Source organism: Cucurbita maxima, unplaced genomic scaffold (genome assembly GCF_002738345.1).
Source record: "Cucurbita maxima cultivar Rimu unplaced genomic scaffold, Cmax_1.0 Cma_Scf00036, whole genome shotgun sequence".
NCBI lineage: Eukaryota > Viridiplantae > Streptophyta > Magnoliopsida > Cucurbitales > Cucurbitaceae > Cucurbita > Cucurbita maxima.
Window position 1 is genome coordinate 128,450 of NW_019272052.1, and position 18,966 is coordinate 147,415.

General features: G+C 39.0%; 5 protein-coding genes across 11 annotated transcripts in view; 4 read left to right on the forward strand and 1 right to left on the reverse strand.

Annotated features, from left to right (window-relative positions):
- Window positions 1-54: 54 nt before the first annotated feature.
- LOC111468447 lies at window positions 55-5,928 on the forward strand. 3 transcript variants are annotated; one of them, XM_023113681.1, is made up of 13 exons: window positions 55-314; window positions 1,239-1,427; window positions 1,789-1,839; window positions 1,970-2,100; window positions 2,219-2,335; window positions 2,490-2,609; window positions 2,791-2,852; window positions 3,514-3,683; window positions 4,042-4,095; window positions 4,804-4,913; window positions 5,024-5,137; window positions 5,228-5,353; window positions 5,479-5,928. In XM_023113681.1, exons 2-13 carry the CDS (start codon window positions 1,251-1,253, stop codon window positions 5,519-5,521), a joined length of 1,275 nt encoding a protein of 424 aa, XP_022969449.1. In that variant the 5' UTR covers window positions 55-314; window positions 1,239-1,250; the 3' UTR covers window positions 5,522-5,928. The 3 variants fall into 3 exon arrangements, with proteins under 3 accessions (XP_022969449.1, XP_022969448.1, XP_022969450.1); XM_023113680.1 differs by having other exon boundaries at window positions 56-314; window positions 3,505-3,683; XM_023113682.1 differs by having other exon boundaries at window positions 58-314; window positions 3,505-3,683; window positions 5,443-5,928.
- Window positions 5,929-6,469: 541 nt separating this feature from the next.
- LOC111468404 (phosphoglycerate kinase 3, cytosolic) lies at window positions 6,470-9,142 on the reverse strand. Its single transcript, XM_023113613.1, has 7 exons — window positions 8,931-9,142; window positions 8,629-8,832; window positions 8,062-8,139; window positions 7,703-7,963; window positions 7,265-7,582; window positions 7,011-7,169; window positions 6,470-6,913 (listed from the first exon to the last, which is right to left on the reverse strand). The coding sequence occupies exons 2-7, from the start codon at window positions 8,821-8,823 to the stop codon at window positions 6,719-6,721; spliced, it is 1,206 nt and encodes a 401-aa protein (XP_022969381.1). The 5' UTR covers window positions 8,824-8,832; window positions 8,931-9,142; the 3' UTR covers window positions 6,470-6,718.
- A 1,082-nt stretch (window positions 9,143-10,224) lies between these two features.
- On the forward strand, window positions 10,225-13,717 carry LOC111468437. 3 transcript variants are annotated; one of them, XM_023113658.1, is made up of 9 exons: window positions 10,226-10,827; window positions 11,180-11,239; window positions 11,333-11,581; window positions 11,731-11,807; window positions 12,089-12,165; window positions 12,454-12,586; window positions 12,683-12,895; window positions 13,006-13,397; window positions 13,517-13,717. In XM_023113658.1, exons 1-7 carry the CDS (start codon window positions 10,377-10,379, stop codon window positions 12,836-12,838), a joined length of 1,203 nt encoding a protein of 400 aa, XP_022969426.1. In that variant the 5' UTR covers window positions 10,226-10,376; the 3' UTR covers window positions 12,839-12,895; window positions 13,006-13,397; window positions 13,517-13,717. The 3 variants fall into 3 exon arrangements, with proteins under 3 accessions (XP_022969427.1, XP_022969426.1, XP_022969425.1); XM_023113657.1 differs by lacking the exon at window positions 13,517-13,717 and having other exon boundaries at window positions 13,006-13,423; XM_023113659.1 differs by lacking the exons at window positions 11,180-11,239; window positions 13,517-13,717 and having other exon boundaries at window positions 10,225-10,827; window positions 13,006-13,423.
- Window positions 13,718-13,797: 80 nt separating this feature from the next.
- Window positions 13,798-14,555, forward strand: LOC111468438 (dirigent protein 8). Its single transcript, XM_023113660.1, has one exon. The coding sequence runs from the start codon at window positions 13,837-13,839 to the stop codon at window positions 14,380-14,382; it is 546 nt and encodes a 181-aa protein (XP_022969428.1). The 5' UTR covers window positions 13,798-13,836; the 3' UTR covers window positions 14,383-14,555.
- Window positions 14,556-15,517: 962 nt separating this feature from the next.
- LOC111468422 (guanine nucleotide exchange factor SPIKE 1) overlaps window positions 15,518-18,966 on the forward strand; it is an 18,813-nt gene continuing 15,364 nt past the window's right edge. Inside the window, exons 1-8 of one of the 3 annotated variants that reach the window (XM_023113635.1) lie at window positions 15,518-15,709; window positions 15,825-15,891; window positions 15,987-16,149; window positions 17,766-17,887; window positions 17,999-18,102; window positions 18,216-18,271; window positions 18,420-18,517; window positions 18,622-18,759. In XM_023113635.1, the coding sequence (XP_022969403.1) occupies window positions 15,835-15,891; window positions 15,987-16,149; window positions 17,766-17,887; window positions 17,999-18,102; window positions 18,216-18,271; window positions 18,420-18,517; window positions 18,622-18,759 (738 nt within the window). In that variant the 5' untranslated portion in view covers window positions 15,518-15,709; window positions 15,825-15,834. Of the gene's footprint in view, window positions 15,892-15,986; window positions 16,150-17,765; window positions 17,888-17,998; window positions 18,103-18,215; window positions 18,272-18,419; window positions 18,518-18,621; window positions 18,760-18,966 lie in introns of all 3 variants that reach the window. The other 2 variants (XM_023113634.1, XM_023113636.1) reach the window with 2 other exon arrangements.

Consider the following 18,966-nt stretch of genomic DNA (forward strand, 5'->3'; position numbering starts at 1 on the left):
AAAATCTTTATTAAGAGATGGAGTATGGACGAATATTTTAATTTTGGCGTGAAAGTCATCAAACAATAGAAGCAAAAATCGCCGGAAAGTCATTTGAGTCAAGTACGCCACGTGTCGCGCCCTATGAGAAGACTCCTTGCCACGCGCCTCTATAGAAACCAATGCTATATCATTCTTTTCCAATTCCGGCAACAATGGTCCACCTTCAATCTCATCTCCTTCAAATTCCATGCTTCCGGCTCCATAATCCTCCTCCCTAAACTTCCATTTCCACGCCTTCGGCGGCCTCCCCGATCGTTTTATTTGCTATTCTGGTAATCCTTCTATCTCTGCTGCATCCTTCGAACTTGGTTTTGATTGAAATCTGTTACGATGCATGATTATGGATGCATACACGTTTGATCTAACCGATTTGTTCTTATGGACTGCACATTCTCAGATAATGGTAGTGATTTGTTTAGGTATACAAACCTCCTAAAGGCGGATGCCTGAGGGGATGAATATTCGTTTATTTTGTGGGATTTTAGATGATAGGGAGTTCCCTCGTTGGATATCTTAGAAGTTCCGTAGCTCCTCCTGCTTCACCATTTACTACGAGTCAGAAGGGTTGTGATTATTGGGAAAACTCGGACAAAAGAAGAAACTAAAGACTCCTTTGCTTTGTGGCAAGCTTTCTCACCCCATGTGTTTTTCGCTATCTATTGAAACATAATCTTTCGGGCCAGTTCACCCTTCTGGCATTCATGTTTGAATGAGCTAATTCAACAATGTTCATTTTTCTATTCGAATCGATCTTATTTCCAGCTTGAACTTATCTCTTGTGGCGGGGGGGGGGAATGTGTCAGGTGGGTGTAAGATGTTGTTTAATATCAACATGTAAAATCGTCGATTTTAAAGCTATAGAACGTACATCTCAATAACAAATCACGGCCTTATAATTCATGGTTAGCTTTATCTTACAGCGTAACTAAACATTTCATGATTGATTCTTCACTGCTTTTGGGCTTATTCTGCAAAGTTGAACTCTGGGGCCAAAAGTATGGTTTCACTTGAGGAGGTTCCCCATGTATGGTTGTATCTGTTTCACACTTTTTCAGCATGGCCTTTAAATGAACTATGACGCACAGTTTGATAGGATCTCAACTTTTTCTTTTGTTTTCTATAATTTGTGCCGCTTATAGCCAACACGCTGCTTTGGTACTGACACACTCTGTGCTTTTGGTAATGTGGTTCTATAGACGAGGCCAAGAATGGCTATTGGATTTAAATACTGGGATGATTGTGTTGACCCCGAAGATATGGAAGCAATGTGGAATTACCCTGAAGTATGCGCTGAATGGTTAGATGCTGGGGAATCCAAAACGCAGAAGGTCCACCTCTCAAGGGATCCAGACGGACAGCCTTATTTGACTCAGACAGAGATGAAGGTCATACGCTTTCTCCTGTGTTAATGGACATGAATTTAAAGCAGCCCTTATGCCTTTAACTTGGATAATTCTATTAGAACGTGAAGGGGACATAAGCCTTCATTGTATGTAGACTGTTCAAGAACCCCTACAAGATTTTTAAAAATAATTCAATCTTGTTTTAATTTCAACTTATCCTCTGAAGAAATTTGAATATTTGCTTTCTGATTATTCAATTTCTTTTTTCATTTCTGTCATAGAAAATGAAAGTATTTTTTTTTTTTTTTTAAATTTGATGGAACGGTTCTTAGACAAGGAATGTTGTGTAACCTTTAAAATTATTATCTACTTAAAATTATTGTAATATTGTGTTGTTCTCCAGGCAGTGGCAGATATCATTGTGCGGAGGCACTTTGAGTCCAATATAGATTCTGTGAGTTCTGTTTTTCCAGCTTCTTGCTTTGCGTTATCATTGTGTTCTTCTTACTTAGAACTTGTAGTTGCAAGAAATAGTTGCTTTACTTAATTTGCAGATTTGTAGTAATACATCATAATTTGTGCAGGAAATGATCTGCGCCATAGCGGAACTCGAGAGTGATAGACAGCCTCTTGCTATGTGTTATCAAAAAAAAACCAAGGAGACAACATTAGGGATCATGCAATTAACACTTAAAACTTCTGGGTGGTTGGTCAGGTATGAAGATGATGGCTCACTATTTTATATATGCTACATATTTGAATATATACATTGCACAGTTCATTGAATATAATCCAATTAGGACATATTACACTAGTAACATTTTGGTTTGCAGTGAATTGGGTTATCAATCTTATGGATTAGAAGGGAACCCAGATGTCCTGAACAAGCCCTTTGTCAGTGTATATTTTGGGGCTGCTTACCTTAAATGGTTATCGAACTTTGAGAATAAGTAAGTCACTGAACTTGCATCTCATTCATTAAATGATTGTATGTCGTCTTCTGCAGTTTCTAGTTCAGTGCATATATTTTTCCGCTAAGAAGTTAATATCATTAGCCCTCTAAATATATGGTTCTGTGTATTAACAAAGCAAATTCCTTTCCAGAGAAAGAAGCGAGGAGTTTGTAGTTAGGGCCTATAAAGGTGGTACAAAGAAGGCGACTCATAAATCAACTCTACCATACTGGAAAAGATATCTATCAGTAAAAGAAAGTCTTCCATCCAGGTGCTCATTTCCTATAGATGGATAAATTTTGAACTGCAGTAAGATCTATTTTTTCGTATTACAGTGGAAGCCCGTGTAAATAACGGTTAACTGCTTATGCATCATAAGAAGTAGAAAGAATATATTCTTGGTACAATGCTACGACATTTAAACTGATCATCATTACATGGGTTATGTCTAGGAAACATATCAATGAAGCCTCCACCTCTGCTACGTCCCATCCAACTGCTTCAGGGAATACAGGTAGCATTTCCTTACACGAGTCTGATGTGCCAATCATTTACTTGTGGATTTTTTCTCGATATTAACAAAGATTGCTGGAGTAAAGAACTGGCTCTTTTATCCTATCCTTCAAATACTAGCAGGAAGGGAAAAGGTTGAACAATGTAAAAAAGAAGACGATGAAGAAGAGGAAAATGGCTCTATTGGACTAAAAAGAAAGTACATAGAGTCCTCTTTTTTAAAACCTAATGCAAGTAATGATTGCTCCATACCCTTAAATGAAGTAATTTTTACCGTTCATCACAACCAAAGATAAAGAAGGACAACAAAAAAAACTAGTATCATAAATGAACAAAACATCGTGTTCATGAATCATATCACAGTAGAATACTCCCGAGAGAAAACAATCAACTGATTAACAAAGAGAAACTAAGAAAGCAAACAACAAGAAGTTGGACTCGGTAGAGACACCCTTTCATACATAATAGTGTGATTCGATTTTTGGTACCTTGTCCCCATTTGTCGTTCCTGTCATTCAACCCACCAAGAGATTTGGCTTTATTGCATATACAACTTAATTTCTTTTCACTAGAGTATAGCCATACATACATGCCTGCAGACATATATGTATTTGCATTTCATGGAAATAACAATCCCTTTTCTCCTCTCCAAGAGGGTGCAGCTATTGTTTATACATTTTGGGATTCTCGAGCGACTCCCGAGGACATGGAAGAGATGTGGAATAATCCTCATGTTCTAAAAGAGTGGAATAAGTCTGGAGAGAAAACGGGCAATGTACGGTATTCTCATGATTTAAAGAAAAGACTCTATGTTTCCCGAGTAGAATTGAAGGTAAAAAATCAATAAGATTTTCATGCACCATAAGAATTCTCATTTTCTATTCTGGTTTACTATATTTTTTTTACATTCAACCTATATTTGTTGGAGAGTGCTTTTATTTTCTATTCAGATGTGCAATGATCTAAAACCATTTGCAACAAATAACTCGTAGTCACATTCCTCATAATCAATGCTCTTAATTCTGATCTTTAGCATTCTCTCCAGAAAGAGGAGAGACCTCGAAAGTTCTTTCACAAGCTTTCTACCATTTTATAGCTTCATGCACCTACTGCTTAACTTGTGGGAAACAAACCAACGGTGTTTTAAATTTGAAAAGGAAATCCGCATTCTAAATCCCATTGTTTTGCAGGCCGTTGCTGAGATTATTATTTCAAAACATTTCAGTACGAAAGGAGTTAAACCAGTAAGTCTACAACAGCCGTACTTTCTTTTGGAATATGTCTTTCTTTGTTCTTCTCTTTTTATTTGATATTTTTTCCATTTCTATAGTGTTCGTTCATGAAATGAGAATGGAAGCCGGAAAACTCAATTGTATATATAATAGTAATAATATATCCAGAAAGTAAACGAAAAATTGGATATCTCAAAATAAACTACAGCTTTAAAAAAATGTCCCTATTTCAGCATGAACCTATTGTGGAAAAACCAAAGCCCTTATCCAGCAAACCCTCACTCAAAAGCTCTATAATTTAAATTGATAATAGAAGGAGCATGATCAGTGAGAAAGTTAGGAAGGGAACACCATGAAGGGCAATGAAGCTTGGCCAACTTTAAGATTTCCCCCAAACAAAAACTCGATTATAATTGTTAATACATGCTGTACCGTTGATTGTGAAAACCCAAAACGGTTCTTGATTTCCAGACACATTCAACGTCTATCACTTAAATTTTGCATGTACACCTGAAGGGCAAATTGTGTAATCAATTATTCATTTAAAGTGTCAGTTTGAACTGATATAATCATGGATTGAGAACTCTAGAAAGTATTGAACTTTCACCGCATGATTTGTTGAAACAATTTTCTCCTGAACTGTATAACTCATTATTCTAAACTTTTGTTGAATTAAACATTCTCCACAAAATTATTTAATGTACATTCATTGGTGCACAGACGGTTCTCTGTGCTCTGGCAGAGTTAGTCAGCATGCGCTTTATTAATGGGGTTGGATCGCGTCCTGGAATAATGGGGATTGACTATTCAACTGCATTTTGGCTTTATATGTATGTCAATCTTGAACCAATTTAATAAAGAGTATCAGCATTTTGGCTTTATTGTATTACTGTGGACTAGTTACTGAATTATTTATGTTAATCATCTGTTGGTGGGTTAGGGAATTGAGCTACAGAGCATATAGACTTGAATCTGTTGATGACTTAACCAAGCCTTTTGTGTCCATGTATTTTGGTGCTGCCTACTTCGATTGGTTATCTGAATATGAAGGGAGGTAGGTTTCTTGTAGGATGAAAATCTTCACTCGAAGTATGAAAAAAAATTATCTACCGACTACCGCGTCTAACGTGGTAGTTTTGATCAGGGAACGAACTCTGCAGTTTGTTGTTCAGGCTTACATAGCCGGGCCACAAAATGTGGATCTTCAAGAAACAGGTCCTCTGTGGCTCAAATTTGAGGAAGCATTGAGTAACTACGAAGACAATAAGAGGTTAGATCCTTCTGAACAACTCCTTCTATTTCATGCTTCAGTTTTCTTCTACTTTCATGAGTAATACAGTAATGGTTATTTTACCTCAGTGGCGCTCACGGGAGCTGTTCCATCATGTAAACCAGGCATTTATCTCACCATTTGTTTTCATCCACAACTCGTCCATGATCCCTCGCTTCAAGAGAAGGATGGAGGCAAGATATTCCATTCCATTCACACGACGAAACTGAACACCAGTTAGCCTTGGAAGTTATTTGTTTTGTAGAGTACAGCAACATAACCAAAAAAATCAGTTCCATAGATTCTTTTTATTCATTTGCCCTGCCACTATATTTCAGTGCCAGCGGCGCCGCCCGTCCTTGTGTTTTCTGTACGGATGATAACAGGAAATAAAGGCAGTTGGTAAAATATCGAAATACCCCTGTTCTGCCTGATGTGCAAGATATATATATTTTCCTCTTTTTCCGAATGTTTTCTTCTCTATTCAAACTTTGAACTTCTGTCGTGGTCGTCTTCTTCTTCCTCTTTTGTTATTTGTTTCTTTATGAGCATACTTTGAGGCTTCTCTTTAATCATTCCCAGTCTATCTATGGTGATAGCTCACTAACATTTATTACTCTACCAAAAGGGGAATCTTCAAAATAGGAAACAATGCGGAGCCATTCATTACTCTACCAAAAGGGGAAGAATCGCATCTTCTGTATAAGGGAATACATGAATGCATGCTTTAATTTCATGCTTATTTCGGTGGCAGTATCCTTGGTTTCCTTGTTTCAGAGGTTGAGAAGAGAGGATTTTCCTTCCCTTCTACATCAATTATTACTAATTAGCCCGAACCACTCTTAGCTTTGAATGTATTTTGGGATGATTTACGTTTTGGGAAAACGGTCTTCTTCCTTTGGCACCATCCTTCTTTTAACAAAATTACCTTTTACGACATAACACGGGAAACAGCGAGTCGAATGAATCTGTCACTGTACTCATTCAGAATGGCCCTTCCTTTTTTGGGTCAAGAGAGAGAACCAAAGGAGTGCCGATCAAAAGCTAAGGAGTCGAATGAATATGAACATGAGGGAAGGGGAAACCATGAACATGAAATTTAAAAATCCACATTCATGAACAAAAAGGCGATAGAATACTGAATATATCAGGCAGTAGATTTCAACATTTCAAATCGATGAGAAAAAAATGATCCAATCCCATACTGTGGATCTTATACGCTCAGAGTTGAATTTGAGGCTTATTCTAATAATCTATCCTATCTTAAAGAAAAGAGACGCTCGAGAAACCCTCAAAGGGTTGAAAAACAACCACCTTTACTACATAACACAGTGAAAACGGCGAGAGAATTGAGTTCCCTCAAGCTTAAGCATCGTTGAGAGCAAGGACACCAGGAAGCGTTTTTCCTTCAAGGAGCTCTAAGCTGGCACCACCACCAGTGGAGATGTGGCTCATCTTATCCGCAAGCCCAACCTTCTCAACGGCAGCAACAGAGTCGCCTCCTCCAATTATGGTGGTAACTCCCTTCCCACTCAGCTCTGCCAATTTCCTCGCAATAGCCTGCAAAAGAAAGAGCATAAACCAAGTACACCATTTAGAAAGACCTCATTAACTTGGACATTGTTTGGAGTAGGTATGGTCACCCCCTAATGCATACCTCGGTTCCAGCTGCAAACTTGTCAAACTCAAACACTCCCATAGGTCCGTTCCAAATAATGGTTTGGGTAGAGTCCAAAGCTTCACTGAAACTCTTGATAGAATCAGGTCCAATATCCAACCCCATCCACCCATCTGGGATACTTGATGCTGCCACAACCTGAAAAAGTACAGAGAAACAACATACCCAACTATTTTTATGAATGATGAAGCTGAAATCCAGCCAAATTTGATTGAAAAAAGATGACTACGAACCTTGCTGTCAGCATCAGCAGCAAACTTATCCGCTACCACTACGTCAGTTGGAAGCAAAAGAGAAACTCCTTTGGCTTTAGCCTTCTCAAGGAGCGAGGTTGCAAGGTCAAGCTTGTCTTCTTCAACAAGGGATTTGCCCACTGCGAGACCTTGTGCCTTGTAGAAGGTAAAGATCATTCCTCCACCCAGGAAAAGAAGGTTAACCTTCTCCAACAAGGATTCAATTACACCGATCTTTGACGACACCTTTGAACCACCAACAATGGCAGCAAATGGTCTCTTGGGATTAGACACAGCTCCGACCAGGTAGTCAAGTTCCTGAACCAAAAGCCCAATCAGTTACGCAACCAAGCATCTTCCCAAAATAACACCAAATGTGATAGTGTGTTAATGAACATTCTCACACAATAAAGAACGGTGATAGAGCTTGCAACAAACCTTCTGCATAAGGAAACCAGCAACAGAAGGTTTCAAGTACTTAGCCACACCCTCTGTGGAAGCGTGGGCCCTGTGAGCAGTTCCAAAGGCATCATTAACATAGAGATCCGCGAGGGAAGCCAACTTCTTGGCAAACTCAGGGTCGTTCTTCTCTTCCTCCTTGTAAAACCTCACGTTTTCAAGCAGCAATACACCTCCCTCAGGCAATCCAGCGACCAACTTCTCTACTTCCTCGCCAATACAATCATTAGCCATTACCACCTAATTACGGAAGGTGAAACGAAATTTCAGTAATCCGTAACTTTATCATCAAATACAAACAGAAATCCGAATATTCACACAAAATGCAGATGTCACACCGAAACTCCAAGGAGCTCAGAAAGCCTGGGAACAAGAGGTTTCAAACTGTATTTTGGTGTTACACCCTTTGGACGTCCCTGAAAAATCACAATAATCGATAACAATAATGAGAAAAGGGAATAAACAAAGTAAAACAACACGGAAAATTAGAAAATAAGTCTTAAATTGATGCAGAGCATATGATCAATCACAATAGAATAATACATAACGTCACTATAAAGGATTAAGTGCAGGAACCAACATTTCTCCTTACACAACAGGTCGATGAGACTTCCAGTACTCGAGACTACGGATATTAAATCCACAAAACTGAAACGTGCATACCACTAATGACAATAAAAGAGTGTACATTTATCTAAATTCAGTAATCAAGATGTAAGAAAACGGGAAAGAATATCGATATTTCCTGGAAACCAAGGATCGAAACTTGGAATTCACAAGCTATAACATGCAACGATTGAAGGAATCCAGAAATTAAAACTCAGGAAAGACATGACAGATAGATAGATCTGGCGAGAAGGAGAAAGAGGGAAAGGAGATGAGGTGAAAGAGGAGATAAATGGTACCAAATGGCTGGAGAGGATGACCCTAGCACCATTGCCAAGCAAATACTTAATGGTAGGCACAGCGGCACGGATTCTGGTATCATCGGTGATGTTGAAGTTGTCATCCAAAGGAACATTGAGATCGACCCTCACAAACACCCTCTTTCCCTTCAAATCAGCCTCCTTGAGAGTACCGACGCTCCTTTTGGTTGCCATGAGAATCGCCTGAGAGAAATCACATAGAAAACAACGAATCAAAAAAGAACCCAGGTAAGAAAAAGGCAGGGGGAGGGAGAAATACGCATGGGATCGGCAAAACTTACGAGGAATAGGATGAGAAATTAGAAAAGTGGTGTAGAGTGAGGCAAAGCAAAGTACGGAGGAAATGGGGAGGGCAGGAGGAAGGTTTTATAGAAGGAAAATGGAAAAGGAAGCGGACACGTGGTGAGGAGCGAAGATCAGGGGCGGGGTATACGGGTTGGGATTTAGACCTATTTGTGGGAGTTCCATGGGGTGAAGCGAATACCGTGGGAGTGGAAGTGGTGGTCTCGTCTCTCTGTGGTCTTCCTAAAATCCCAGGGGTATGAAACGCTTGTTTTTCTTTTTCATTTGCCTTCCTTTCTGTTTATTCCCAGTAAAGCCTGAATTAAAATTATTACAATTATAATTCTATCAAATATTTAAACTTTAATTGATTCACATGAATAACAAAATACCATTCAAGCTCGTGCCCCATCCAATCCCCCGTGATGCCTTACCTCAGCTCCCACCGACCAAGAAAAGGTGTGCTTGGAATAATCCAGAAAAGATTCCGTGTGCACAAAAGGCAATTGAAGTGCATGGTTGAACAGAAACGGCAGCAACCAAAGCATGTCAAATGCAAAGTTGTGGCCTTCGTTCATGCTCTTTTTCCTCTAGGAACAAAATGTGGGCACACCGCTGAGTTATTTATACATATGGTGCCAAAAGTCTTACCCTATATCCCAACCTTTGACTCAAGGGAAGGGGCACCTATGCCACTATCCAAAATCTATTTTGAAGGAAGATGTCTAAGAGACCTGTCTTACAATACTCGTCTATGCATGACATATTAGTGTTCCGTAGAGTGACGGACCTATCTGACAGTTGTGGACATCAAACTAGTGAGGAGTCATATGCCAACGTTAATCATTCATTTGATATTTTCCTTATGCATACTTGATTCCAAAGTTGTTTGTTGAATCTCCTGACTTAATGTAACTTTTAAAGTTATGACATGGGGCTCACTGACTCCTAAGATTGTCTTTGACACGTTGACTATACTATCACTTCTACTCTTGCTTGCACCTTGGCTTGAGAATCTTGTCCATTTTTCTTTGTGTGTTAGAAGATGCGTCATCATTCTCAACCACATTATGACACTTCTTTCGATTCTTGACATGACTTGGTGAATGATAATCAGCGTGCCACCATGTCTGTAACGTACTCTTTTTTTAGTACAGTTATGACACACTCTGGTGATACTCGAAAGTCCGATGGTCTTGGGTAGTTGAGTAATATGATACATTTCAGGTTGGCTGCTCAAAATGCCCGATTTTCAATATCATAACTTTGCATTCGGTATTTTCTTTCTCTTTATCCAATTGAGCCCTCCACGCAGAAGGCTTCCATTTGGGCGCGCCAACGACCGTCACTATTTTACTTGGGGTTGATTCGAGGGTGGATCCTCGTAAATTGCCAATTCCAAGAGTCCCCTTGTATTGCGCAAGGCTGCACTTCTGCACGGTCTCATGTCTATCCATAGTCCTCCCAAGCTCCTAATTTCACCTTCTCTACTCCAATTCCAATCTTTCCATTGCCCACTTCCCTTCCATTTCCAGCAAAAAAATGGAATCAATGAACATTTCCATTTACAACGCCATCAGCGTCTCCTCCTTCTGCCTAGAGCTATTCGCGAATGGCAAGAATATGAAGAGGCAGTGAAGCGCAAGGACCTCGCTGAAGCTCTTAGGTTTCTCGAATCCTTTGGCAGAGAGAGCGCAATCGAACCCCCTAATGATTCGGCACTTGCCGATTCCGCCCCTTCCGCTCTCGGGAATCCGCGGTTGTCTGGCTGGGAGAGGGACTGGGAGGTACTAGACACTTGTTTGAATGCGGATGATATGAAGCTTGTTGCCAATGCTTATGGGTTTCTCAGGGATAGAGGATTTTTGCCCAATTTTGGAAAATGCAGGAACATTGGTACACCCTTTTCCCAGTCTCCGCTATGTCAATTTATTTCATTAGTGTTCAAGTTTTTTCGCCATGTTTTCTGCTGGTATCAAATTGGGAATTTTTAGTTTACCTTTGGAAATGAGTTCCTGTCTGTTATTTCGTGAAGATAGTTCTGGGTGAAAGGTATGCAAGCCGCGTGAAACAACTTAATGATCAGTGTATGTCGAGTTGCCTTGAGGCTCTATACTTTTGATTTATCAACGTTTAAACATTATCAATAATGAGGGCTGCCAAAATTTATCATTGTTCAACTTTATCCACCAGTTTTATGCTACTCATTGGAGCTTAATTCATACTTATGATATGACAATACCTGCAGTTTTGGAGGGTCCAAGAGATGTCACGCCTTCTGTATTGGAGTCTACAACTGGATTAGAAGGTGATTTGACAAATCTCTGCTTTCAGATGGATTTATTTTTCATATTCAACGTACCACTTAATTTTCTTTTTCTGGCCTCCTCTGCTATTCCAGTGTCCAAATTGTCTCCAAAGAAGTGGGGTCTTTCAGGCAGCTCTCGTTATGCTTTGATTGCTTGTCTTGGTGGAACATCATTTCTGCTCTCCCAGGACATAGATATTAGGCCAAACCTTTTCGCACTGTTGGGGCTAGCATTTTTGGATTCTATCCTCCTTGGTGGTACTTGTCTAGCGCAAATCTCAAGCTGTTGGCCACCATATAGGCGTCGAATCCTTGTACATGAAGCTGGACATCTACTGACTGGTATGTTCTACTAATTTTGACTCATGCAGAACTCTGTTGTTATGTTTTTTTTTTTTAATTCAAATGCTATTTACTTGGAATAGTAGTTCATGCAATTATGCAAGCACAACTCCTGAATGTTGATAAAAGTTCCTTGTACCCTATTGCAGCTTACCTCATGGGCTGCCCAATTCGTGGAGTGATTTTAGATCCGATTGTTGCTATGCAAATGGGGATACAAGGACAGGTAAACAATCCCTTCATATGCATTTCAAACTATGGTCTTGAAATGATGGTAATTGAAAATGTTTTGAATATGAAGTATCCATCCATGCATCAAGCAGGTGGCTTTGTAACTAAATGAAAATAAAATTAATTCAATATGATAAACTCAACAATACTTCATATCAGGGTGTCAATTTGATAAAGAGGATAAGCAATCGGTTAGAGAGTACTGTTAGACTTGGATGGCTAAATGTGAAATCTTTGATTCTGTATTGATGAGTCTTTTTATTCTTAATTCAATAGGCAGGTACCCAGTTTTGGGATGAAAAAATGGCAAGCAACCTTGCTGAAGGACGTTTGGATGGTACTTCCTTTGACAGGTGATCATGTTAAATAGTTGCCCCTTTTGAAAAGGGTCACAACCATTTTTCCATTTTCCCCCTACTATAGTATTGTAAATCCGAGAAAGAGCGTAAATAGTAATATTTTGCCTTCAGCTTCCTGAGCCTTTTAAGGCCCCAAAGGCTTGGGATCTACAAAATAATGAAAGATATGAGACAGTTCTTAGCAATGTTTTCTGATTTTAGTGATCATATGAGTAGACTCAATTTCATGCCTGAAACTCTGTATATCTAACTTGGCGATGCCTTGGGCATGACTGTGGTAAGGTACTGCATGGTTCTTTTTGCGGGCATTGCAGCTGAAGCTCTTGTTTACGGTGAAGCAGAGGGTGGAGAGAATGATGAAAATTTGTTTAGAAGTATCTGCGTTCTTTTGCAACCCCCATTGTCTGTTGCACAGGTTCTCAATCTAATGCGCTTGAGTTGACATATTCTTCCAATGTGCTCAGATATATTGACCTGTTTTCTGACTTCTGCTGGTATTTTCACTTTGTAGATGTCAAATCAAGCAAGATGGGCTGTTCTACAATCTTACAATCTGCTAAAGTGGCACAAACATGCACACCAAGTAGCAGTCAAAGCCTTGGAAAGTGGAAGCAGTCTCAGTGTTGTAATTAGAAGAATGGAGAATGCATTATCGACAAATAGATGAAGAGTGGAAATAACATCGCTGCATAGCTGTTCGTTTTTCTTCTTTACCTCCTTGCAGGTAACATCTTTATTCATGTCTATTCTTTTCCTGAGTTCACTTTATTTTAGTTTTCTTTTCATCCTTTTCTTTGCTTTTAATTCAATTAAAGTTGCTTTGAACTTTACCAGGATGCAGGAGACAGCAATCATATAAATTTGTAAATGGTGTGATATATCAATTTGAGGGCCAGTCTTTTCCTTCATTCACTTCGGCTGCTTGTTATTTGGCTATTTCTTTCAAAGATATGTGTGTTCGGTGCCCATGTTTTGAATCTTAGGAACAAGGTGACGCTGGAAGGGTGGATGTACAGCATTAAAGAGTTGAAGCCTGACACTTGGCTCAGATTAGCCTTAACACACTTCATAAGTTGATAATTTTGAATATAATGCAGAATTTCTACTATTTGCGAGCCTCTGATTTGCCTTGGCTGTGTGTTACAGAAATGATATATCATTTGCACCTTAGCTGTGCAGGTCAGTGTGCCTTGAGAGCGGACACTTCCTTGCTCGTGAACGAAAGGGTATCTACTCAAATTATTTTTTTGAATGACCATCAAGCAGCATATTATGAAGTTTCATCTTGATCTAAACTTTTGTCCAAATCCTTCAATAAATGCATATCCATGGATTCTCTGTGCAGGAGGAGCACATCTATAAGTTATAAGTTATAACCTCATGTTGCAGCATAAGCAGGATTGACTAGAAGTCATTGGATTTAATAGTGGATTTGTTATGTAGGGAACACCAAATCCTGTTAGACGATTGACCTTTACAAAAAGGCATTTTCTTAAAATACCGACCCTCCATGTATAACATGGCGGACGATGGATTAGGTGCCAAAGCTAAAAAAATTGAATTAGTTGACCTAAACTCTAAACACAGTGATTGAGCTATATGTATCAAGTGACTACTTCATAATCAATACATTGTCTATTTTTTAAGTTGGTTTTTCAATGCATTATGAAGAACAGAATTATATTCTGCGCTGCAATCTGCCTGGCCATCCTAGCTGTTATTCTCTTGGCCTTGCTCTCGCCGGTATCCCACAGAAAACAGGCCAAGCACGACGGGAAACCTCCATGGGCGGACCTGTCCCTTTACATTCAACAGCCACATTCTAAAGCAAATTCCAGATCTAGCAATATGCAGCTTGTACCAAGTCCAGATTCTGGGATTTTTGTCTTCCGACGAATGCTTACAAAGGGACTCGAGAACACTTCCCAGATCGTCGGAAACGCTCAAGGTTTCATCATTCCTAATGAACAGTTTGCTCGTTCGTCGTTCAATATCATCTATCTGAGTTTCGACACACCGGAATATTCGGGCAGCTTGAGCGTCCATGCCAAACATATAGGGCATGAGAACAGAGAAGAAATGACAGTGGTTGGGGGGACAGGGTCTTTTGCTTTTGCACAAGGGATAGCTATTTTTCTTCAGACAGAGAGGCAAGCATCTGTTACGGATACATCTTATCATTTAAAGCTTCAACTTCAATTCCCCAAATGATAATGATAATGCAAAGTAGTCCCACATGCATCTTTCTTTGATGATATTTGCAATTTTGTGTTCCCCTGAGGAAGCATCCTCCTCATTCCAGTTGTAAGAACTGACCGAGTAAGAAATTCATTGACGTTCAAATAAAGACTAATACAACTTGAGAGATGGTTTTGTTCTTTTTATCTTTTTGTTGCAAACTGCTTTTAGTTACTTATACCATGAAGTTACTGATTTCCCAATGGCATCACAATCTTGGCTTCTTACTGAGGAGGCTGTTCTCCGAGATCCCAACTTCATGGGGATGTCTCCTCTCGTGTAGATTTCGTGAGCTATATGTGACAAAATTATTAAAGAGATTGTCGCGTTAAATGTGGAATAAAAAATATGCCTAATCTTAATGAAGGCTAAATAAACTAATTCTCTTTGAAAATGTACCATGGTTGTAACTAATTCTCTTTGAAAATGTACTATGGTTGTAACGGCCCAAGCCCACTGCTAATAGATATTGTTTTCTTTGAGTTTTTGCTTTCAAGATTCCCCAACGTCCTAGCTGCCACTTGTTCCCTTCTCCAATCGACGTGGGACCTCCTAATTTACTTCCCTTTGAGACCCAATGTCCTTATTGGCACACCGTCTTGTATCCACCTCCTTCGGGGCTCAATCTTCTCACTGGCACATCACCCGTAGTTTGGCTCTGATACCATTTGTAACGGTCTAAGGCCACTACTAGCAGATATTGTCTTCTAGAGTTTTTCTTTTCGACCTTCCCCTCAGGATTTTTAATATGCGACTGCTAGGAAGAGTTTTTCATACCCTTATAAACAATGGTTAGTTCTCCTACCCAACCGACGTGGGATCTCTCAATGACCGTCTCATCCATTAATCTTAATCTATTCTTGAAGCAGTTGTATGTACTCATGTGCATTAGTTGTTCAGATAAGCATTTGCAAAGGGAGTAGAGGATTTAATATAGTATTTGCTTTTCTTTGAAGCTTACAAGAAGGAAGTTTTTTTTTCTTTTTTTCCCCTAAAAGAAAAGGAGTCCATAAAAAATAAAAATAAAAAAAGAAAAAAAACAAGACCCAAAAACCGAGGGTCCGAATCGCTTATTAAACGATTAATTAGGCCCCCAAGATTCGGTGTCTTGCTGTATTTCCTTCACTTTAACTCCCACTCCGACTGTACTGTACCGCACTTGCCTCTTTTCTTCTGCAATGGCTTGAGCTTCTCATCTGCTGGCGCCTCTGTGTTTCTTTTACGCCTCCTCCACATTTCTCTCTCCCTTTTCCTGTTGACTACAGATCTACCAACTACGCCATTGTTGTTTCTTCCTGAGGTTCGCTACCTGTATCCACTTCCTAAATACCAAATTTGAAAGAGACCTCTCAACTCTATTTTTATTTTCTTCTTATCTTGCTTCTGCACCTCCTAACCCTCTCCCAAAAACCTAGATCTACAGCAATGCATCTCCTACATCGCCGAGATTCCACTCCCGCGTCTATCAAATGGCACAACAAGGTAAATGGTGCTTCTCCTCTCTTCCTCTCTCGCCCACGGGCTCCAAATTGACTTCTTTTTAAGCTCGTGTCTACCCTTTCTCGTTTCCTGTGCAGTTTGAGGAGAATTTGGAGCAATGGCCACATCTCAATGAGCTCGTGCAGTGCTATTCCACTGACTGGGTAAAGGATGAAAACAAGTACGGTCACTATGAGACTATTGGTCCCGTGTCCTTTCAGAATCAGATATATGAAGGCCCCGACACTGACATTGAGACTGGTAAAATTGCTTTCTCTTATCGTTTCATTTCATTTCGTTACAAGTACCTAGTATCTACTACTTGCACTCTATTTTGTTGACTATTTTGATATTTAGCCTGGATGGTGTTCGACATACACTCATTTTCGTTATAGATAGGATTTATGCACGCAAATACATACATACGTACAGTTGGGACTCTGAATGAAACCTGTCACCATCAAGTTCTGAATCCCATCTTCATTAATATTCATACAAGTCATAAACATTTGTCGTTCTGTAGATAAAATTGAAGGCAGGTACTTTCTGAGGGCAGTAGAAGGGACTAGGGATCTCGTCTATGTGAGCTTGTCACCTTTCCGAGTGTGTATGTTTACTTATCATGAATTGACCCTGAAATTGAGATTAGATGTGCTATGAATATGACCAATTAGCGAACAGTTAGCGTAGATCATAATAGTTATAAAACTAGCTAATGCTGTGTGGGTCCAAAATTATATATCTCCCGAATTAAGGAATTAATATCTTAATTTATGAATGCTACAAGCATATAGCCTATCAATAGTATGACACATTTAAATTTCAAACATGCTAATTCCAATTCTCATCACATTAACTAGCCAGTGACTACTTCCTATAATTTTTTGTGTCAATTGATATCAGTGGGTAGTACTGACTATGGGACCCTGTATTTTGTTAAGATTTTATTTGGATAAAAACGATATGTTACTCACAAAAAGGAGAAACAGCTCAGGGGCCCTGTGGAGAAAACCTCACCCAAAGACTGGAAAATATTCCAAAAGAAAAGCCTTCCAATCATTGATGATCATAGAAAGACTATGATTACAAAAGAATTTAGTGTGTTGGAGCACCACTAAGAGGTTGTATGTTGTACACTGCTACAGAAAAGATGTAGTGAAGTTGACTCATTCTCATAAATCATATGGTTTATTACCTTCCAAATATGCCACAGAAGGGCTCAAACCACGCAATTTCATAGAGCCTTCCCTTTTCATCTGAAGCACATTCATGCAATAGCCTCCAAAAACCAACTCTCAACCTTAAGAAAGAGGCAGACTGCAAAATCCAGCTGACAAAAGATGAAAGACCAAGCCATCTGAGAGAATGGGCAATGAATGGGGATTTGATTGAAAGTCTCCTCATCCCTATTATACAAGCTACAAATTGAGGGGGAAAGATCCCCGTGAATGAAGATATATTTAGTTAATATAAAGGAACTGATTGTTTTGATGCTTGAAATTGAGATGGTCTTAAAGTTCCTTCACAGGGATTTTGGTCGCAGAACAATATTGTTATATGTTCTTTTTAAATAATTAGAAAATGAGAGATTTACTTGTCAAGGATATATGTTTGCTTTCATTGTTCTCTTTTGTTTGGTTTTCCTCTATCATCTTCTAGACTTTTCCTATCCAAAGAAATCTTCTAGGCCGTAGATAATCTATCCAACTTTTATTAATTCATACTTTCTAATGAAAACTCGTGTGACTTATCAAAACAGTTCACAATTGTCATGTAGTGCTTCTCTTTTATACTTTTTCCATATGAAAAATAGAGCTTCTGATTTAGACTTTGAATTTTGTTCTTGTTTCCACATAAATTTTCCAACTTCTTTGCAGAAATGCGTCTTACTTACGCTAGGCGCATGAAGCCTGACGATACTACAGAGGATGATGTACCTAGTACCTCTGGACGACCAGAGACTACAACACATGATCCATTGTCATCAAATATTCCAAAGGTTTGCGATAAACCTAGGCTTATCTGACACTATAGTGCATGCTCCATTCCCCCATTATTATCTTTCATGCTTACATGTGACAGGTATAATGTAGTTCTAATATTTTTGCAGCAGTTTGATCATTCTCCTCTTCCAGCTTATGAGCCAGCTTTTGATTGGGAAAATGAAAGGTCAATGATATTTGGCCAGAGGATACCAGAAACTCCTGTAACACAGTATGGCAATAATAAAAATTATATTCAGAATTCTATCTTTCAGTAAACTATTTTACTATTTTTACAGGTCTAAACCACTATTTATTTTTTGTTTCTCCTGTCAATCATGTCAGTGGCTTGAAGATTTCTGTGAAAGTTCTATCCTTATCCCTTCAAGCGGGGTTGTGTGGTAAGTGTTTTTAAGAGTGGTTTCTATCTTCATGGGGTTCATGCATCTTCTTCTTTACTCTTTGCGTTTGTTTCACTTCAATTCGTTTTATGATGGCTGACTTGGATATATTTCTCTCTTCACCCTCCACTTTCAACCACTTCCAAAGAGCCATTTTATGGTACAATTTGCTTGTATAATAGGGAGAGAAGAGAAAAACTATCTGAGGATTTCCATTTTCGCATTACTCCTAAAGAAATGCAGGATGTAAGCTACTTCCTCTATGCTTTCCCCCTCTGAATTTAATTTACATCTCCCATGGGTTTTGTTTAGTGAACGAGGAATATGATTTCTGTCCATTATTGTTCCAGCCTAAAATATCATTCGAACCACATGGAATTTTCTATTTGGAGGCTCCATCAGCATCAGTCTGTCTTTTTATTCAGTTAGAGAAGCATGCCACAGAAGAAGGAGGGGTTGCCGCTTCTGTGTATTCACGTAAAGAACCAGTATGTCTAAATATATATGTTTCTCCATTCTTTTGTTTGAGTAGTCTTCTATAAATTCTTCTTAATTTGAAATAATTATCACTAATGTAGTTCGATTATTTTATTTTTTGTTGGTTACATCTTGCATGGTTATTATACACACGCTAGTTTGTTTTTATTTCTGAAGTTTTATTCTATCAATTTTCACCCCCCCCCCCCCCCCCCCCC